General features: G+C 36.4%; 1 protein-coding gene across 3 annotated transcripts in view; it reads left to right on the forward strand.

The window, feature by feature from the left end:
• Positions 1-22,245, forward strand: part of XPR1 (xenotropic and polytropic retrovirus receptor 1) — a 257,324-nt gene that overhangs the window by 228,755 nt on the left and 6,324 nt on the right. For all 3 annotated transcript variants that reach the window (XM_045399533.3, XM_045399577.3, XM_074027870.1), the window contains 3 exons: positions 11,909-12,075; positions 15,869-16,008; positions 18,339-18,560. In XM_045399533.3, the coding sequence (XP_045255468.1) occupies positions 11,909-12,075; positions 15,869-16,008; positions 18,339-18,560 (529 nt within the window). The remainder of the gene's footprint in view (positions 1-11,908; positions 12,076-15,868; positions 16,009-18,338; positions 18,561-22,245) is intronic.

Genomic DNA, 22,245 nt, shown 5'->3' on the forward strand with positions numbered 1-22,245 from the left:
TTATAGATAAGGTATCATTTCTGTCTTACTGTTTTCAAGATTATTTTCTTTGTCTTTAGTTCTCAGATGTTTGACTATGATATATGGTATTGTATTTTTAAATTTTGGTGTCTGTATGTTCATTGCTAGTATATAGAAATACAATTGATTTTTGTTTGTTTATCTTATCTCCTATGACCCTGTCGAACTCACTTTTGCATTCTGAGAGGTTTTTTTTGTAGATTCCTTGGGATTTTCTACATAGACAATTATGTCATGTACAAAAGAGACAGTTGTATTTCCTTCTCTTCACTCTGTATGCCTTTTACTTCCTTTTTTTTTTTTTTTTTTTTTTTTTTCCCTTACTGTTCTGGCTTGAGGTTCCAGTACCATATTGAGTAAGAGTAATGAGAGCAGATATCCTTGCCTTGTTCCCAATCTTAGAGGGAAAGCATTTGGTTTTTCACCATTAAGTATAATAAATAAAACATTTATTGCAGTAGGTGTTCTGTTGAGGAAGTTCCCCTCTATTCCTGTTTTAATTTTTTAAAATGCTTGTTCTAAATAATTTGATATGATCCTGTGATTTTCTTCTAAGCTTACTTAGTCCATTAAGATGTTGAATTAACATTACTGATTTTCAAATGTTGAATCAGCCTGAAACTCTGAAATAAAGTTCACTTGGTGTATATTTCTTGTTATATATTGCTGAATTCTATTTGCTAATATTTTGTTAACAGTTTTTGTGTCTGTATGAGGTGTAGTTCTCTATATTTTTCTGTTTTTATGTACTGTCTTTGGTTTTAGAATCAAAGTAATACTAATTTTGTAAAATTATTTGTGCAGTTTACCCTCCTCTTCTAATTTGTGGAAGATTTATTCTTTAAAAATTTTGTAGAATTCTCCAGTGAAATCATCTAGGCCTGGAGATGTACTTGGGAGGAGTTTTAAAATTACAGATTTGATTCCCTTAATAGCTATAGGATTGTTTAAATAATATCATATTGGCCGGGTGTGGTGGCTCACGCCTGTAATCCTAGCACTTTGGGAAGCTGAGGCGGGCGGATCACCTGAGATCAGAAGTTCAAGACCAGCCTGGTCAACATGGTGAAACCCCGTTTCTATTAAAAATGCAAAATTAGCTGGGTATGATGGTGTATGCCTGTATGAATCCTAGCTACTCAGGAGGCTGAGGCACAAGAATTGCTTGAACCTGGGAAGCGGAAGTTGCAGTGAGATGAGATCACACCACTGCACTCCAGCCTGGGCAACAGAGCATGACTCCATCTCAAAAAAATAAATAAATAAAATAAAATAAAATAAAAATATATATAGTGAGTTGTGATAGTCTGTGTTCATTGAGGAATTTTATTTCATTTAAGTTGTCAAATTTCTATGCATTGACTCGTCTAAGGTATTTCATTATTTTGATATCTTCGAAGTCTTTAGTGATATCCTCTCTTTTGTTCCTCATATTGGTAATTTGTGTCTTCTCATTTGTCTTTGTCAGTTGTGCTAGATGTTTGCCAATTTTATTACTTCTTTATTTTATTCATTTTTCTGTATTTCTCTTTTAAATTTCATTAACTTGTTGATTATTATTATTATTATTATTATTTCCTTCTTGTTTTGGATTTATTTTACTCTTCTAGGTTTTTGAAGTGAGAGCTTAGTTTATTAAGACTTTCTCTGTTTTCTAATGTATGCAGTTGTGTGTGTAATGTATGTATAATGCTGTGCATTTCCCTGTCAGCACTGCTTTAGCTGTACCCACAAATTTTGATACGTTGTAATGTCATTTTCATTTAGTTCAATGTATTTTTTTTTAATTTTCCTTCAGACTTTCTCTTTGCTTCATGAATTATTTAGCAGTGTACCATTTAGTTCACAAGTATTTGGAAATTTTTCTTTCGTCTTTCTGTTATTGATTTCTGTGACCTCTCTTGGTACCTGTATATGTTCCATGGACACTTGAAAAGTATTTTCTACTGTTTTTGGATGGAGTGATCTATAAATGTTGATTAGATCCTGTTGGTTGATGGTGTTGTTGAGTTCTCTATCCTTGTTTATTTTCTGTTTATTTGTTCTATCAGTTACTGGGAATGAGTATTGAAATCTTAACTGTAACTGTGGATTTGCCTGTTTCCTCTTTCAGTTCTGTCAGTTTTTGCTTCACATATTTTGCTGCTCTGTTGTTTGGTGTACACACAACTAGGATTGCTGCTACTTCTTAGTAGGTTAATTCTTTTATCATTATACAATGTTCCTCTCTGTCTGTAGTAATTTTCCTTGCTCTGAAGTCTACTTTACCTGGTAGTAATATAGCCGTTGATGCTTTTCATTGATTAATGTTTACATTATATATTTTTTTCATCATTTTACTTTCTTTTTTTTGTTTATTTTTGTTTTTGTTTGAGATGGAGTCTCATTCTCTTGCCCAGGCTGGAGTGCAGTGGCATGATCTCAACTCACTGCAACCTCTGCCTCCCAGGTTCAAGCGATTTTCCTCCCTCAACCTCCTGAGTAGCTGGGAGTACAAGTGTGCGCCACCATGCCCAACTAATTTTTTATTTTTAGTGGAGCCATGTTGGCCAGGCTGGTCTTGAACTTCTGACCTTAGGTGATCCACCTGCCTCAGCCTCCCAAAGTGCTGGGATTACAGGCCTGAACCACTGTGCCTGACCATTTTACTTTCAACCTATTTTTTGTAGACAGAATATCCTTGGGTCATGGTTTTTAATCCACTCTGCCAATCTCTGTCTTTTAATTGGCTTATTTAAACCATTGACATTTGATGTAATATAAATGTTAGGGTATAAGTGTGCCATTTTCTTCTTTGGTTTTCTGTTTGTTCTCTCTGCTTTTTATTTATGTTTTTACTTGCATATTTTTTATAGTTCTGTTTTATCTATACTGTTGTGTTTGTCTTTAAGAGTTAGGGTCTTGCTCTGTAGCCCAGGCTGGAGTGCATTGGCATGATCATGGCTCACTGCAGCCTTATATTCCTGGGCTTAAGCAATCCCAAGTAGCTAGGACTAAAGTGCCACCATGCCTGGCTAAGTTTACAAAACTCTTTTAGAGACAGAGCCTCACTATGTTGCCCAGGCTGATCTCAAACTCCTGGCCTCAAGTGATCCCCCTGCCTCAGCCTCCTAAATTGTTGGAATTACAGGTATGAGCCACTACATTTGGCAGTGTTTCTGAGTGTGTGTGTGTGTATGTGTGTGTGTGTGTGTGTGTGTGTGTGTGTGTGTGTGTGTGTGTGTATATATTTTTTTTTTTTTTTTTTTTGAGACGAGTCTCGCTCTGTTGCCCAGACTGGAGTGCAGTGGTGTGATCTTGGCTCATTACAACCTCTGCCTCCCGGGTTCAAGCAATTCCCCTGCCTCAACCTCCCGAGTAGCTGGGATTATAGGTACGTGATGCCCAGCTAATTTTTGTATTTTTAGTAGAGACAGGGTTTTGCCATGTTGGTCAGGCTGGTCTCGAACTCCTGACCTCAGGTGATCCACCTGCCTTGGCCTTTTAAGTGGCTGTCCTAAGTATTATATAAATAAATATTGGTCTTAGTGTCATTATTTTATCAATTTGAGTATCTTACAGAAACTTCGTCTCCCTTTACATCCCTTTACCCTTTTTTTTTTTTTTTTTTTTTTTTTTCCTTTTTTTGAGACAAGGTCTTGCTGTATCACCCAAGCTGGAGTGCAGTGGTATGATCTCTGCTCACTGCAACCTCCGCCTCCCGGGCTCAAGCAGTTCTCATGCCTCAGCCTCCTGAGTAATTGGGACTACAGGTGTGTGCCACCACTCCTGGCTAATGTTTGTATTTTTAGTAGAGGTGGGGTTTTGCCATGTTGGCCAGGGTGGTCTGGAACTCCTGACCTCAGGTGATCGGCCTGCCCTGGCCTCCCAAAGTGCTGAGATTGCAGGTGTGAGTCATCATGCCTGGCCTTTGATAGTGGTCTTAAGGGTTTCCTACCTTCTCCCTACATACTTATTTAATCTAAACCCCTTCTCACTGTATTTTCCCCAGTCTAAAGTAACAAGGTGTCCTTCCTTCTGTGTGCTGATCTCATTTCCTCTGGTCCCAGGATCTAGCTCTGGCAGTCATCCCTTGTTTCTCCCAAATCTTCAAACTGTTTGTCATTACTGGCTCCTTCCTTCTAGCCTGTATACATGCTTAAGAGTCCCCCACTCTAAAAAGATTTCCCTTACCTCATTAAGCCATCTGGTCTAGTCTCTTTTCCTTTTCTCTATCCTACATCTCAAAACAGTAGTCTATCCTTATTCTTACTGTCTCCATTCCTATAACTGTAATAACTCTATAGTAATTAAAACATATTTAGAAACCTTGAAATGTAAACAAACAGAATTAGAATTTAAATTTTCTGAGAGATAAAGAGAAGCTCTGTAACATTTCAGAAAGTTCTCATCTCTTTGAGTCTTTGGTATTAAAAAAAAAAAACACTGGAAAGATAAACTCAACCAAGTGTAGTCAAATGCACTGTGATTCCCTTTATAGATGGAAGACTTATTTCTCATTGTAGCCTGTCCTTTTCATAGAAGGAGCTTCTAAATTATTTTGATGATTCCAACCACTGTCTGTGTGACTCCCCAGTCTGTATTTGAAGCTTTTTAGTTTTTTCCACTTGTTTCCTGGGCCTTCTCCACCTTGATGTTTCATAAGTACCTTAAAGTCAACATGTCAAAAACTAAACTCATTTTTTTTCCTAAGCGTGCTTCAAGCCCCATGTTCTCTAACCTAGTTTATGGCACCATCCCACTCACCCAGGTTAAAAACTAGGAGTTATTATTTTCGACTGTATCCTTTATCTCACCTTCAAAATTCACCAAGTCCTGCCAATGTTAGTTCCTAAATATTTCTTAATTTTTGCCTTACCTCTCTGTTCCTTAAACTTATACTCAATTATAGTCTTCATTTTTTCTCACTGGGCTGTTGCCACAGCATTATTAAATACACTGCTTTCAATCTTTACACCTCAAACTCATCTCCCTTAAGATACCTAGAACTGCACTGCTGCATAATATAACTAGCAGCTGCATCTATCTGTCGAGGATTTGAAATGTGCCTAATCTAAGTCGAAATGTGCTGTAAGTATAACATACAAAGTGGATCTTGAAGACTTAGTTTGAAACAAAAAACTATGAAAGATATCAATTTTATTTTGACTATATATTAAATATAAAAGTGATAACATTTTAGGTATAGATTACATAAAATATATTATTAATTTTACCTGTTTCCACCTTTTTGAATATGGTTACTAGAAATTTTAGTATTACATATACTCTTTCTCCAGCTTTTCATGTGTCTGGTTCCTTCTCAGTACCCAAGTCTCAACCTAAGAAACCTCTGCCTGAACGCTGTTTGTGCCTGAATACTGTCTAAAGGAATTTTGTCGTATCATCCTGTTCTGTTTTCTTCATGGTATTTTTCACTGTGTGAAATCATCTTGTTTACTTGTGTATCTGATCATTGTCTACCCCTACAAAACAGGAGGCTTTACTGAGGCAGGAAATTTGTCTGACCATTAGTAAATAAGATTTACTGTTGTGTACCTGGTACCTAGAATAATATCTGGCATATGCCGGTGCTCTTTATTGAATGAATGGTTTCTATTCTACTTGAAATGGTTCTCTCTGCCCCATAAACCTGTTTAACTCAAGTCCTTTCATGATTCAGCTCAAGTAGTACCTCCTTCAGGAAGATTTTCCTGGCTGTTTCCCCTCCGGGCTTATTGACTCCTTTTCTATGCAAAGTTCCACAATTGTACCTGCACGTTGTGTTTTTGACTACGTTCTCTCTCCTCTTTTAGACTTAGCCCTTAGTAGTTCTTCAGTACATTCTCATTCCCTAGAATATACCTAGTTAGGTTACCCAATAGACATTCAGTATTTGTTTGCTGAATATACAAGCAAGCAGATTTTTTTTTGGAGTTAGTCTTTAGTATTGTAATTATACAATAAATAATGCAGGTATATACTCAGTAAACATTCAGTATATACTCAGTAAACATTCTTGAATTAGTAAAGGAATTCCTATGTACTATTTTTATTATAAAAACAATATAGTGTCTAGGCGCAGTGGCTCATACCTGTAGTCCCAGCACTTTGGGAGGCCAAGGCAGGTGGGTCACCTGAGGGTAGGAGTTTGAAACCAGCCTGACTAACATGCAGAAACCCTGTCTCTACCAAAAATACAAAATTAGCCAGGCGTGGTAGTGCATGCCTGTAATCCCAGCTACTCAGGAGGCTGAGGCAGGAGAATGGCTTGAACCCAGGAGGCGGAGGTTGCAGTGAGCCTAGATTGCACCATTGCACTCCAGCCTGGGCAACAAGAGTGAAACTCCATCTCAAAAAAAAACACAAACAAACAAACAAACAAATAATATAGCAAAGTTAAAGTCTTATTTAAATCATTTGTATCACTACCCTAATAACAATTATTTTCCTCAGCCCACTTTCTTCCTTAATCTTACTTCCTCATCTGAGATAATCACTTCTGGGTTTTTTTCCATAAACATAATTTTATATACAGTATGAAATAAGCAATAATATGTGTAATAACTTTTAAATTCTGTTTTTCCACACTATGTTAGAAATTTTGTAATGGTACTTCATGGTTTTATGAAACTGCTTTTTTCATTTTCAAGTGGGGATGGACTTAGAGAAGCAATGCTGTCTAGTAGAAAATGTTCCTTGGATGAGGATTGTTCTTTCTAGTTCCCCCATTTAGCCCGAGGACTTATGAGTTCCTTTTTTGTCTCAATCATTTTAAGAATGTGAATTTTCTATAACCACAAAGCTTGGAAGAGGCAGTCTGTATTCAAACCCAGGTCTTCTAACTTTGAATCTAGTTATCTTTCCATTTATTAACTATCTCCTTCAACTTCAGTTCCCTTAACTGTAAAATGGGAATAATAATGTCTGTCTTGTCTGCCCTGAGGATAAAGATGATAATCACCTGAGGGATTAATATATGTGATCGCACATGTAACTAAAACACACTAAAGATCAGGGGAATATCTATATTTGTTCATTTTTTGGAGAACAATATCAATCTCACAATTCAAAGGTTTGATTTTTCTTTTTTCGGTAATAGAAATAGATCCAGGATTTGCTAGATCCTAAACTCAGTCATAATTCAGTTTAGCTTTATAGGTTTGGGCTTTGAAAACTATGTCCAGTCTGTTGTGTTTTCTTATTTTATTTCAAACTAGTAAATTATTACCAGAAGAGAAAGGTTTTAGGTGAAAAGAAAACGATTCCATTTCTCTCTGCACATGGTGCCACGTTTTTCATTTTTAAAATATCCACCCTGCAACATAATTCAAGTTGATTTCCATATGTAATTTTTCTGATTTCTCTTTTTAGTACTTTTCCTTCTCTCTTTTTCAAAAAATCATTCCCACATTGTCTCTTTAGTACTTTAATCCTTTTCCTTTTTTCTTTTTTAATCATTCACACAATGACTATGGGTACAAAACTGTAAGAAATTTATTTTTTATTTGTTTTAAATTCATGGATACCATTGCTGTAAATATGTCCAATATGAATTATGCTTCGAATGTGGCAGGTGTATAATGGATAGCAGCTTAGAGTAGAATAGCAATGACTTGATTTTCTGTGATTCTGAACATCACTAAAGTATGCTGCCAGGGTTAGCCAAGAGAGAATAAGATGTAATTGCTTGCCTAAAGTGATAATATCTTTCCAGGACATCTCCTGAATACCAATGAAGGCAGATGATTTCAGGGAGAGAGGCATTCTTCACTTGAGAGATGGGAAAGATCAAATAATGGTAGTAATTAAAATGAGACCAAAATGTAGCATTTGTAGACCAAGTGTATGCTAATCATTGTTTGAAGAAGTTCATCAGATAAAACATTACTTACTCTGAAATATTCTGTAAGAATATTTACTTAAAAGTCAGTAAGTCCTCATGTATGTTTCATAGAAGTTGCATAGAAATGATATGGACTTCTAATATAAAAAATCAAAGCGTGATTCAGAAAAGAAAGATGCTTTTAAATGATTTTTAATCAAAATTGTCTTAATCAAAATTTTAAACTTGTGAATAAACACATTCAAAAATGTTGTTTGGAAAACGAAAAGACAAGCCACACAGTAACAGAAAATATTTGCAGGAAACCTATCAGAAAGAGAACTGGAATACAGAATAAATTTTAAAATTTCACACAATGCAATAATAGTAAGACAAGAAATTCATCCTTAAAATTTTTGGCCAAATATTTTACCAAATCCATCACCAAAAAAGATACACATATGACAATTAAACACATAAAAAGATGTCTAGTCATCAGAGGAGTAAAGATTAATATCACAACTAGATCCTACAACATGGCTATTAGAATGGCTAAATTTTTTTTAGTGACATTATCAAATACTGTTGAAGAAGGAGAGAAACTAAATTTCTCTTACATTGCTGGTGAAAATGCAAAATGGTACAATGACTCTTTAAAACAGTTTGAAAGATTTTCATAAAGTTAAACATCCACTTACCATACTACCCTACAGTCTCACTCCTACCCAAGGGAAATGAAAACATACTACATGAAGTCTTGTGTATGAATATTTATAAAGTGACTTTTTTGGAATTGTCAAAAACTGAAAACAGCCTGTACATCAGCAAGTAAATGGATAAACAATTTGTATACATCCTTACAAAGTAATACTATTTAGCAAGAAAAAGAAATAAGCCACTGATACATGCAACAACATGGACGAATCTTTAATATATTATGTTAAGTGAAAACAACCAGACTCGAAATGCTACATACTAAGTGGTTCTATTTTATGTGACCCTCTCAAAAAGGCAAAACTACCAGAAGAGAACACAAACTGGTGGTTGTCCATGAGGCTACAATGGGGTGGTGGGAATTCTTTGGATTTATGGAGATGGTCTGTATCTTGATTGCAGTGTTGGGTACATGACTCTGCGTTTGTCAAAATGAGCAGGATGTGACTAAAAAGAAAAAAAAAAAACAAGAAATAATATGAGCTTACAAAAGAGAAACACCAGATCCATTGTACCACTGTAAGAATTACACTCTAAGGATAAGACTTATACTTAAAATCTAAGAGAAATACCAGAAAATTAGCACATTGTTTTTGGTTTCATTATTAATTACTTTTTTCATATAACATTTTTACTCCTCTCCACAATCTCCTTTTATGTAATAATTTACACTTGATTATTTCTTCAGTAATTAGTAAAGAAAGAAAGATAATCAGCTTTCTGTAATAAGACTCAATATCACCTATATTCACTTGAGAAATACTCATTTTGTTATCTCCTACTGAATGTATCTATTACTCTATTTTCATATCCTTTTACTAGCAGACAAAATGATAGCTTATTATTAGGAAAATTAAGTGAGACAATACTTGTAAAATACCTGGCACATACCTCACATTCAGTTTTTTTTAAGTGTTGTAAATATAAATAACAGTTAAGTTCCTTGTCTTTTTCTGTCTCAGTGTTGATCTTGTTTTGAAAATATGAGAAGAGGGAATTTTACTAAGTTGTCAAATTTGCTTTATTCTTTGCGAACCTTAGTAGATGAATTGTAGTATCTTTTTTAATGCAGCCATGATGTGAGTTATTGAATGACACTTCTCAGCTAGACCCTATATCTGCACATAGAATGAAATAAATACATTTCAGAACACATGAACTGTACCTAGATAATAAGTAAATAATTTTTTAGGTATTTTAAGTTGATAATTTATGACATAATGTTGTAGTATAAATATTCAGTTCAGTTTGCTTTTGATGAAGAAAAATTTTTGTGGAAATAGTTCAAATGTGAAAATGTGATTATATCAAAGCTGGGCTATTGATGAGAATCACATGTGGACCATTTTTTAAAATACCAATTTCTTTCCCTACCACTGCCTTTCTAAGAGAAGCAGCTAAACAGTGATGTGCTAGTGTATGTTCAACAAACCAGCTCTTGGGTGGGAGTGGGGATAAGGGGCATTGATTCATAGTGTTTGCTGATCTCCACAGTGTAAATACTTCTACCATAGCCAATTTCAAGCTACTAAGATGATAACACTGAATGTGGAGTGAGGAAAAGATGTACAGTAGCACAGTATTATACAGTATTTCCATCATACAAGTACAATAAATATATACAACCTCGAGAATAAAAGCAAAAATTAATAAAATAATTAAAAAGTAATGAATTTTGAGTATCTGTTACCTTTGTTTTAATATAACTATTTATAAAGTTATATAAGTTAATTTTTAATAATGACTGAGTTTCACAACCAGCTTCCAGAGTTTCTGAAAATTTAACAATTGGCTCTCATGAGCTGATGAGAACTGATGTTCACACAACACTGAAGCTCCAAGGCATCTATTTTTTTTAACCAATTGGTTGCAAGTAATTTGCCAACCAGTTGTTTTTCTAAAATACAGATCTGATCCTAAAGCCCACGAAGGCATTCCACGTTCAGACCCAGATGAGTCTTTTTCAGCCTCATTTTAAATCATACCATTGCTCTCACATCCTCTGTATGTCACCAACACTAGATGTAGATAACTTGTAACTTCTCAGACACACTTGTTCTTCCCCCCCACCCCCGCCTTCTCATTATCTACCTTCCCAGTATCTTCCTTCAGCCTTGAATGACCTCACCTTATCTGCCTGAGTTTTGCAATACTATTTATTTATCCTTCTAGAAATAACTCAAATGCTGCTTTCTCTTACTTGCTACTGTTGGAAACATTCCCATTTGCCTTGGTGCTCTCATAGTCCTTTGTTTATATTTCATTTTGAGCTCAAATGTATCAATAATGAATGTTTGATTCACTCTCTAGATTATAAACTTCTAAGGGGTGCCTTTAAATCATACTGTACTTAACACATTAATATAACCTAAAAGTGGTTAATAAACATTTGCTTATTTTAACAGAAAAAAATTATGAAGGATGCATGGTATATCCTTTGCTTTCTATATCTTTGAGAAACTGACCAAAATTTAAACTTTTTTGAATTAGATTTGTATGCCTTTTTTTCCTCGTGATGCAGAACCATATTAGTAGTTATATACCTATCACACACCTAGAGACATTCCACAATGACTCTAGAGCTGACCAAAGAAGAATTTCATTATAGTGTATGAAGCAGAAATGATTAAATTGTGTAACTACATTTGTGAATCATTATTCTCATTTAGTGTGCCTTATAGTATTTTCAGCATAAAGCCAAAAGTTACTTTATAATGTTCCCAGCAAATTAGGCCTTTGTATCAATAAACACCCTCTAAGAAAGGCTAAAATACCATACTTTGCTTTGTGACTTGAGAGAAATTTGCTTTCATATATATCATTAAGGGTAAAATCTTTATCAATCTGTTGTTTTCAGGCATTTTATCTAGACTTAGAATTATCTGGTTGCCATCATGATAAGTATGGACAACATCTAAGTGTATGAAGGAAGTGTTCTAAAGTAAAAACAATCCAAGAATTTCTTGAAGCAAATGCAGCACATTCCTCGTTAGTAGTGGTTCGGGAATCTTTTTCATATTTTACACTAAGCTGCCACCTGATGGCAAAAGTTAAAATTGCATCTTCTGTAACATTCAACACCTTCATTGCAATTATACAGATTTTTACGTATGCAGCATAAAGCCTCCAAAACTTTTATACATTTGTGCAAGTGTTATGTATTCAGCAAATGTTTGATGATTGCTTTGGACCTCAGGGAAATCATATTTATTGTTTAACCTTTGTTAGACAATGATCTTCCTACGATTTGTTTAAAGCTTTGCTTTCTTATGGAGCTATTTTAAGAATCTGTTTTAATTAGTGTTATTTAATGAAAAATTTTACTTAAATGTAAATTTTCTCATTTCTCTTTCCCTTTTCTTTCTTCAGAACGAGGTCACTCGGACACCATGGTGTTCTTTTACCTGTGGATTGTCTTTTATATCATCAGTTCCTGCTATACCCTCATCTGGGATCTCAAGATGGACTGGGGTCTCTTTGATAAGAATGCTGGAGAGAACACTTTCCTCCGGGAAGAGATTGTATACCCCCAGAAAGTATGTATAAAGAGTGTGTTTGTTTAAAAGAACAAACAAACTTAGGTATACCACTAGCTAATCCTGTTGCAGTACAGACCCAACCTCTAATTATATTACTGTAATATAATTAGAAAAAGAATTAACAAAAATACTAATTCATTCACCAACAAAAATATATTAGATGTTTACTATATGCTAGGTACTATAGGAAATAAAAACAAAGTAAAATTCTTGTTTTCAAGGAAAGCCATAAACTATGTTCAGATAAGTAAACAAATTGCAATACAATGTGATAAAGACTGGAATAGAATAATAAATAACTTACTGTAGTTTATGATTTGTTTTTGAACGTGGAATGCCCTCAGTCTGAAACACTCTGTCTCTCTTGTCTGCTTTGTAAACACCTGTTCCTCCTTTTTAAAAGTCAGTTTCAGTGTTACTTTCTCCAAGAAGCCTTTCTTTATTTTTCCTAGCATAGTCAGCTGTTCGTCTTAATCTTTTTTTACCCTATATAAACTATCATTATAGCAGTAAACACTGCATTATAATAATGTGTTTAGGTGTCCATATTCTTCACTTCCCAGCATAGTTCCTGGTATATAGCAGACTTAATGTTTCTGGAATGAATGAATAAGTACTTGACTAAATGAAAAATGTTATGAAAAGACCAAGGAGAAGGAGTGCGTGACTCTGCTTGATTGCATCAGGAAGACTTCTCCTTTCAATTGTTTCATCTAATATTTGTTAAAATCAAGTGCCATTTCAATCAGAAAATATAGATAATTCTTTAGGAATAATTCTTTAGGAATTATCTTAGGATTTTATCTGTGTATTAATAAAAAGACAGGGGCTGAATTTAAAAATCAAAAATATATTTACTCAGAGATATTTTAGAAAAGGATAAATATCATGATTAGACCTTGAAAGAAATTAAACAGTGAACTGGTAATCCTGAAAGTGAATGTGAATTCTAATCCCAGCTCTTTCACTAACTAGCTGTATGATTTTCTGCAACCAGACTATAGTAGATTCTCGTTTATAAGGGTAAGTATGTTAAACTAGATTATCTCTTGATCTTTTCCCAGTTTAAAATTCTGTGATGGAGAGGGAAGTGTAGATTAGGTCACTAACATTTTATACTCTTATCAGCATGTCACCAGTACCTTAAAATTGTATTTGGAAAAGTGTATGGATACGTAATATTCAATTAGTAAGTAGGGAAGGCATTTTCAGGTGTGAGGAATAGTGAATTCAAAGAATGATACGTAGAGTAACTTCAGATGAACATATAAAGGGGAAAAGGGGAAATTGTTGACAGTGATCTTTTTTACCTAAACTATAGCAATACCCCAGATGTGAAAAATTAGAATATATGACCAAGATATTAGACATATTTTTATAAATCTAATTTGAAAAGAAAATTAATAATCAGAGAGTAGATATGAGCTCAGTTAAAGATGGCCCTTTTGTGCTCACCAAATAAGTGTGTTTTATTTCTGTTTATATTGTTCTTGCCCTCTGAGAGCTATAAAACATTTGTTTTTTGTTTTTTGTTTTGAGTCAGAGTCTCACTCTGTCGCTCAGGCTAGAGTGCAGTGGTACAATCTCAGCTCACTGCCAGCTCCGACTCCCAGGTGCACGCCATTCTCCTGCCTCAGCCTCCCAAGTTGCTGGGACTACAGGTGCCCGCCACCACACCCGGCTAATTTTTTGAATTTTAGTAGAGACGGGGTTTCACCGTGTTAGCCAGGATGGTCTTGATCCCCTGACCTCGTGATCCGCCTGCCTCGGCCTCCCAAAATATTTGTTTCTTATTATGATAATTGCTTAGATAAATCGTTTATGTCTTTATATAAATGTTAATCCATTCCCCCTTTTAAATAGTTCTAACATAGTGATTTCTAGGTAATAAAATTAGTGAATAGAATTTTTCACTCAGTTTCTTTGTTGTTACATATTTTCATGACTCTAAAAAACAAAATACTTTCCTACATTATAATTTACAAACTTATAAGAAAGATGTTCTGCTGGATCACCACGTTCCTTTAATTTTAAAAAATACTGGCCAGACATGGTGGCTCATACCTGTAATCCCAGCACTTTGGGAAGCCAGGACAGGAGAACTGCTTGAGTTCCAGACCAGCCTAGGCATCATAGTGTGAGACCCTGACTCTACTAAAAAATAAAATAAAAATAACTGGATGTGGTGGCACACGCCTGTAGCCCCAGCTACTCGGGATGCTGAGGCAGGAGGATCACTTGAGCCCAGGAGTTCAACACGGCAGTGCTATGTTCATGCCACTGTACTGCAGCCTGGGTGATGGAGCAAGACCCTGTCTTAAAAAAACTAAAACAAAAAACTAAAAAGGCAAATACTTGAAATAAAATTAATCTAGCTTGAAAAGTGTGGAATCCAGTGGAGCTTCGTTAAAAATTTAGAACACAGGTATATGAACCTTAAAATCAGTTCTTATGAATGCATAATATTAAGCACCACACCCCAGGTCCAGGAACAATTTTTGTTATCTTTATATTCAAACTTAACTTTTCTGTGTCTCTTGACCTCAAGATAGGTGTATTCCTCCCAAAAGACTTCCACATTTTTGGTGACATCAGCTCCCACATTGGTCAGTGGTGAATAGCTTAAGACTGACTCTGAAAGGCACATGAAATTGCAGTTCTTCAATTAAGCCTAATAATAAATCGAATGTGGATTTACCCAAAAATTGCATTATCACTATATTGCGGGGATGGGAGAGGGAATAGTGAGCCATGTGAATGTGTTAAAATCCTCATAATCTCATTAAATTTATCATAATCATCAGTGAATAATGTCTAAAATTGAGTAATCGAGATAAAACACTATACACATACTATTTTAATATATGGAGGCTAAGTAGAAGAAATAGCTACAAATTTTGAAAATGTTTGGTCTCTAGGGATGGAAAGAAGGTGGCCAGGGGCCTTTTTTTTTTTTTTTTTTTTAACAATAGCTTTCTCACAATGACTAGTATTACTTTGTTTAAAAATTTTTTAAGTAAAATAAATATGGCTTAATACATAGTAGTTTCCCTTCCCAAAAATTTCACATTCTTTAAATACATATATTTAAAGAGCTAATTTCCTTGAGATTAATAATGAGCAAATCTATGAATTATATAGTTCTGGTCTATTGGCAATTTGTGTACTTAAGACTTTTGTGTAGCTAAAACTGGACTGGACTCCTAAATCCTGGGTGCTAGTACCTGCAAGTATTACTTGAGCACCGTCTTCCCCATGTAAAAATAGAACATTTCTTAAATTCGACCATGGTTGTGAAATCCAAGCTTAATTTCATTCACATCAAAAAGCAAGACAAAACTTTCTTCAAATACAGGGTAAGGCAAATGGAGAATAAAAGTACAAATAACACAGTGAATAAATCTGCTAATCTTTTCTGATATTAGCTATTAAGTCTACTGTACCTGTTAGAATGTAATCTCAATTGATCAAGGATCTTAACCAGCTTATATTTCTGGGCCCTAGAAGAAAGCCTGGTATACGGTATGGCACTGAAGTATATTTGTTAATGATTACTCAAATTCAGTAATACTTCATATTGCATATTATACCATTTAAGAAAAAACTAAATTGGTAGAAATAATTCTAAAATATAATGTGTACTTTCCTGCAAAATAAAATGCAACTTTCCTCTTAAACCTGTGTTTATTCATAGGACATATGTGAGTCTTGTTGGTAGGACATGTGCTCATTAGTATGCCTGTTTATGAAAAATGTGATGGGAAACATACTCAATTTGTTTATTTATCAGGCCTACTACTACTGTGCCATAATAGAGGATGTGATTCTGCGCTTTGCTTGGACTATCCAAATCTCGATTACCTCTACAACTTTGTTGCCTCATTCTGGGGACATAATTGCTACTGTCTTTGCCCCCCTTGAGGTTTTCCGGTAAGCAAACTACTGAAAAGTTTATTAAAGATTCTTTTTAACCTAAAAGACACCCAATACTTACAAATTAGAATTTATTATAACTTGTACTTGAAAATCTTAAATTTTCCAACTTTTCTCAAATTTCTCATCAGCCTTAGAATTGGAAAACCATGTTGGCCAGGCTGATCTCAAACTCTTGACCTCAGTTGATCCACCCACCTCAGCCTCCCAAATAAGATGATATAAAGATATTTTCAGACAGGTGTATAACATTCCTCTGAGTCAGGATAGACAAATACTGTCTGTTAAAATAAGATAGAAGCTGGAAACCAAAAGATAAACCAGTACTCCTTCCCTTCCTTCCCTTCCTGAATGCCTCGGCCTGGCGCCTGAACTCCCCATCGCTGCTGCCACCTCCCCACCCACTTCTTTCTCTTTCATGGGTGCTACTTCATCAATTTTTTAAAAGAAATTCTAGTAAAAAAAGAAAAATACCTCATGACTATTGTATTTCTTTTTTAAAAATCATTTGCTTACTAATTAAATCAAATGTTCTATCCCATTTAAAACAAACAAAAAACCCCATCTTTAGATCAGCTTTCTCCCTCCAACTGTTGCCAATCTTTCTGCTGTCCTTTATAGCAAAACTCTTCAAGAGATGTCTGCACTTGCTGTCTCCACTCTCACTTCTCTCCCATTCTCTTTTTCATTCAAATATGTATTCCCAATACTCAAACTAAACCACTTTTGTTAATAATCTATAATAATAATATTGTAGTGCCTACTATGTAGCTGACAGCATTCTAAGCCTTTTACCTTTATTAAATCCTCACAGCAATCTTAGCAAGTAGGTACTGTTATCATGTCTTTTACTGATGACACCGAAGCATAGGTTAAGTAACTAATCCAAGGTCATTACAGCTAGCAAATGGTAAAGTCATGATTTGAATCTAGACAGTCACCCAGAGCCTATGCTATTAGATCCATACTCCCCATTTTGCTAAATCCCCTGGTCAGTTCTCTGTACTTATCTTACTTTACTTCCCAGCAAAGCACTTTCTTCTCTTGACTTCTCAGAAACTACAGTCTCCTGTCTCACTAGCTATTCCTTGTCCACTCCTTTACTGGTTCTTCCTCCTCCTCCCAAACTTTTAAGTATTAGAGTGTTCCAGGATTTAATCTTCTGCGCTCTTCTCTCCTCTAGTTGTATTATTCCTAAACCTATTATTTGAAGTGCTGTCTTTATGCTATCTCTAGCCATAAACTTTCCCTTGAACTGCAGACTCTCGTCCACCTCTCTACTGAATTCTCCCATATCTGATGAGTAACTCTAACCTAGCATCTCTGATCTTAGTAAATGGTGTCACCTTTCACTTAGACCGAAAACCCTAAGACCACTTACATCCCATGTCAGTAAGTTCTGTCACCTCCATCTTTATAAATAAATCCTTTGTCTGTCTGCTTCTCATCACTTCTGTTATTACCACCTTTAAGTCACCATCATCTCTTTTCTGGACTGCTGTAACAGCCCTTCTAATTGGTCTTTCTTCAGCTGTTCTTGTCTCCCTTTGATCTCTTCACCATTGGGCAGGACCTTTTTCAAACAAATCACTTTATTCTCCTGTTGTTCTCTCATTGTTCTCCATTAGACCTAAAATTTAAACTATGGTTTATAAGGCCCTCTGTGGATAGGCCCTCTTCCACCCCTCCATCATTATCTCCTGCTATTTTAACCTCACTTATTCTTAGCCCCACTGACCTTGCTGTTTCCAACTTGCCTTTTTATACTTGCCATTTTCCTCTGCCTGGGAGGCTTTCCTCCAGGATTTTTACATGACTTGCTTCTTTATATCATTCAGGTTTTCAATAGCTGCCATGTCTTCAAAGCTTTCCCTAACCAGTCTTAATGACGGCATACTCTATTCCCTTGTCCTGCTTTATTTTCTTCACAGTATTTATCATTAGCCGATTGATTGTTTACTTGCTCATTGTCTGTCTCCACTACTAGAAATTACACCCCATAAGGACAAAAAGGCTTTGTGTCATTCTGTGCCTTTACTGCCTTATGGTAGACATTCAGTAACTATTTGTCAAATAAGTTGAAAGAATGAGCACTCTAAAACTGCATTCCATGAGTCCCTTCCTTTTTCGTAGTCTAGTCTTAATTTCCCTTACCCGTCCCCCACCCCCAACCTCCCCGCAACACCATCTTTCCCTATTTTAATATTCAGGCCCTTAATTCTGTGTTTTTGTTTCCATGAGTGGAAACTTGATACCCTGGGAGGTTTACAAGTAGCAGAAGTATCTTACAATTTCATAAGTACTTTGATCTACCCCATTTTGCTAAGGCGATTTGTGTGGAACTTCTTCCGCCTGGAGAATGAACATCTGAATAACTGTGGTGAATTCCGTGCTGTGCGGGACATCTCTGTGGCCCCCCTGAACGCAGATGATCAGACTCTCCTAGAACAGATGATGGACCAGGATGATGGGGTACGAAACCGCCAGAAGAATCGGTCATGGAAGTACAACCAGAGCATATCCCTGCGCCGGCCTCGCCTCGCTTCTCAGTATGTATGGCTTCTACTTCTGTGAGGCATATTTCCTTTGGGTTTTAGCATTGGGTAACATGTAAGCTACGAAGCTATCAGGTTGAACCAAATGAAATTGCCAATACTCAGCCATTTTTCGCCTACAAAAAAAACAGTAATAAGCAGCAATTCCATATGATATAACCTATAGACTATCTAAATGAGCATATAGAGTAAATGTCATCAATGCATAACCTAGTAATTTGGCATTAAAGATCCACTGTCTGGAGGAAAAGGTTGTTGGAGAGTGATTTATTAATACTTGACTCTTCTGTATGTTTTGTATACAAATGATTTTTATGTTATAAACTTTAGGAATCCTGCCATCTATGCCTTGACCAAATTACTTAATTTCTGTTTTCTGCCCCTCATCTGTAAACTGGAATTAATATAGTTCTTGCTCATAGGGCAGTTAAGTGGATTATATTCATTATTACATAGAACTTGGACCAGTTCCCTCACAGAAAGAGCCTACTAAATATAAACTATTATTATTTGTATCTTCTTATTAAATACCTACAGCAATGTTTTTATCAGTCATTGACTACATATGTTGCTAAAAGTTACCATAAATATACAGTATATGGTGACTGCATTCAAAATTTAGAGACAATAGCTAGCACAGTAGATTGGAATGAAGGAGACTTAGGTTGAGGATGAACAGTTTTCTAAAGGATAAGGGAATGAATAGACTAGAGACACAGTAAAGAACATAAAGGTAGAAATGAAGTGCAGAAAGAACAACCATGTGACTAGAATTATAGTAAGAATAATTTTTCTGAATAGATGAAGTATGATTGTAAAAGGCTGAAAATGCAAACTTGATCTTGTAGGCAGGAATGAGTCACAGAGAATTTTTTTTTTTTTTTTTTTTTTTTTTTTTGAGATGGAGTCTTGTTCTGTCACCCAGGCTGGAGTGCAGTGGTGCGATCTCCACTCACTGCAAGCTCCACCCTCCGGATTCACACCATTCTTCTGCCTCAGTCTCCCGAGTAGCTGGAACTACAGGCGCCCGCTACCACGCCCGGCTAATTTTTTGTATTTTTAGTAGAGACAGGCTTTCACCATGTTAGCCAGGATGGTCTCGATCTCCTGACCTCGTGATCCGTCCGCCTTGGCCTCCCAAAGTGCTGGGATTATAGGTGTGAGCCACTGCACCCGGCCACGAATCACAGAGAATTTTTTTGCAGAAGAATGACATTGTGAAAGTAGTATCCTAGGAAGTTTTAATAGCACTGTGTAAGATAGATTAGGCAAGGGAAAACTCAAGGCCAGAAAGCCAGATGAAAAGCTATGCAGTACTTTAATGTATGGGGCAGTGAAGATTCAGATTAGGATGCTTAGAGTTGGACCAAAAGGAATGTAAGGAGATGTTTCAAAGGAAGTAAGAAACAGAAGGTAGTATCAGTAACTCACTGGATATAGAAGAGTAGAGTAGAACCTGCTGAGCTTTAAATAGAGATTTGGAAGTTCTCTGAAGAAGGTAGAGAAAAGCAGAGAGCAGGGAACTGAGTCTTATTCCCTGGCTCAACCACATTAGCCAGGGAAGAAACACAGACAAGAGAAAAAAAGAAAATAAACAAAAGAGGCAGGAGTAGTCAGGGAGGTAGTAGGAAGGGCATCAAAACGAAGCATGGTTGGTACTGTGATCCCAAGGAAGCAGAGTTTGAAGAAGCTGGGGCAGGGGAGCACTGAGTGGGTCAGCGAGATAAGTGCCACAAAGGACTGGAAGAAAATGCTGAGTGTGGTTGGTGACCTCACTGAGCTCCTGATTTTGAAGTCTAATTATCCTTGTTAGTTACCAGCAGAGGGCAATCTAAACATAGACTATTTCTGCTTCAGAAACAAGGGGCTCTTTGGCAATAGATTATTCTGTTCCATTTCAGGTGTTTAATGGAGAAACACTGGGAAACCAGATTGCACCGAGAGTAAGACATTAGGAATGGAGTGGTTGATGTGCAGCGGAGAGAGCAGGAAATCCAAAATAAGATCTGAGTTTCAGTACTGACTTTATCACTCATGCAACCTTTAGCATATCCTTAATGCGTGTGGTTTTTTTGTTTGTTCATTTGTTTGAAACAGTATCTCACTCCATTGCCCAGGTTGGATCAGTGCAGCAGCACGATCATGACTCACTGCAGCCTCAACCTCCTGGGTTCAAGCACTCCTCTCACCTCAGCCTCCCAAGGAGCTGAGACTACAAGCCTGCACCACTCTACCCAGCTAATTTTTTATTTTTTGTAGAGACAGGGTCTTACTATGTTGCCCAGGCTAGTCTCAAACTCCTAACCTCAAGAAATCTTCCCTCCTTGGCCTCCCAAAGTGCTGGGATTACAGGCATGAGCCACCGCACTCAGCCACTCGATTTTATTGTTGGTATTTATAGTGGTAGATGGTTTATGTTGGGCTGAAATATGCTTCACTGTAATTTCACTGTAACTTTAACCATTTGATCCTAGTTGGGCTCTCTCACATAACTAATAATGAGTCTCCTCCCTCTTCTGCATTGTATGTTGTCAACTCTTTGAAGAGAAATAACTGTTATGCCTCTCCTTAGGTCTTCTCTTCTGCTGGCTAACTCTTTTGGTTTCTCATGTATGCCTCAAGTGGTGTTATATCTGTCATCCTCCTCATCCTTATCACAATTCCTTACATTTGTTTTGTAGGGTTTTGTTTTTGTTTCTGTTTTTGAGATGTGGTCTCAGTCTGTCACCTAGGCTGGAGCGCAGTAGTGTGATCATAGCTTACTGCAGCCTTGAGCTCCTGAGCTGAAGTGATCCTCCTGCCTCAGCTTCCTGAGTAGCTGGGGCTACAGGTGTGCACTATCATACCTGGCTTTTTTTTTTTTTTTTTTTTTTTAAGAGACAGAGTCTCACTGTGATGCTCAGACTGGTCTCAAACTCCCAGGCTCAGGCCATCCTCTTATGTCAGCCTCCCAAGGAGCTGGGATTTTAGGAACCAACCAGTTTCTTGTTTGTTTAATGCTTTTTTCATCCATGCTCTCACTTGATAATGCACACCGTCTCCATGAGGTGAAAGTGGTATTAAGTGAAATTGGTATTATCATTCCTGCCTTACAGAGATGGAAACAGGCACTCAAAGGGTTAAATAGATGCATCATAAAATGAAAGGTGGCCAGGTTCAGTGGCTCACGCCTATAATCCTAACACTTTGGGAGGCCAAGGCGGACAGATTACCTGAGGTCAGAAGTTTGAGACCAGCCTGGCCAACATGGTGAAAGCCCATCTCTACTAAAAATACAAAAATTAGCCGGGCATGGTGGCACATGCCTGTAATCCCAGCTACTCAGGAGGCTGAGGCAGGAGAATTGCTTGAGCCTGGGAGATGGAGGTTGCAGTGAGCTGAGATCGCACCACTATACTCCAGCCTGGCTGACAGAGCGAGACTCTGTCTCAAAAAAAAAAAAGAAAAATCAATGTCAGTACTCAAACCCAGATGACTACCCTCTGCGTTGCGCATATCCTGCCATTGTTCTTGTTACCTTCCTCTGGTTGTGATCTAGTTTCTTAGTGTATTTCCAGTAATATCTGAAATTGAATTGGAAACTCTAGAATAATCCATCTGGTACAGCAGATAGTCCCTGTTTGGGATGTATGTTTAATGGTGGTAAGACTGGAAATGTGTCTAATACAGTGCAAGTGTT

Source organism: Macaca fascicularis, chromosome 1 (genome assembly GCF_037993035.2).
Source record: "Macaca fascicularis isolate 582-1 chromosome 1, T2T-MFA8v1.1".
Lineage (NCBI taxonomy): Eukaryota > Metazoa > Chordata > Mammalia > Primates > Cercopithecidae > Macaca > Macaca fascicularis.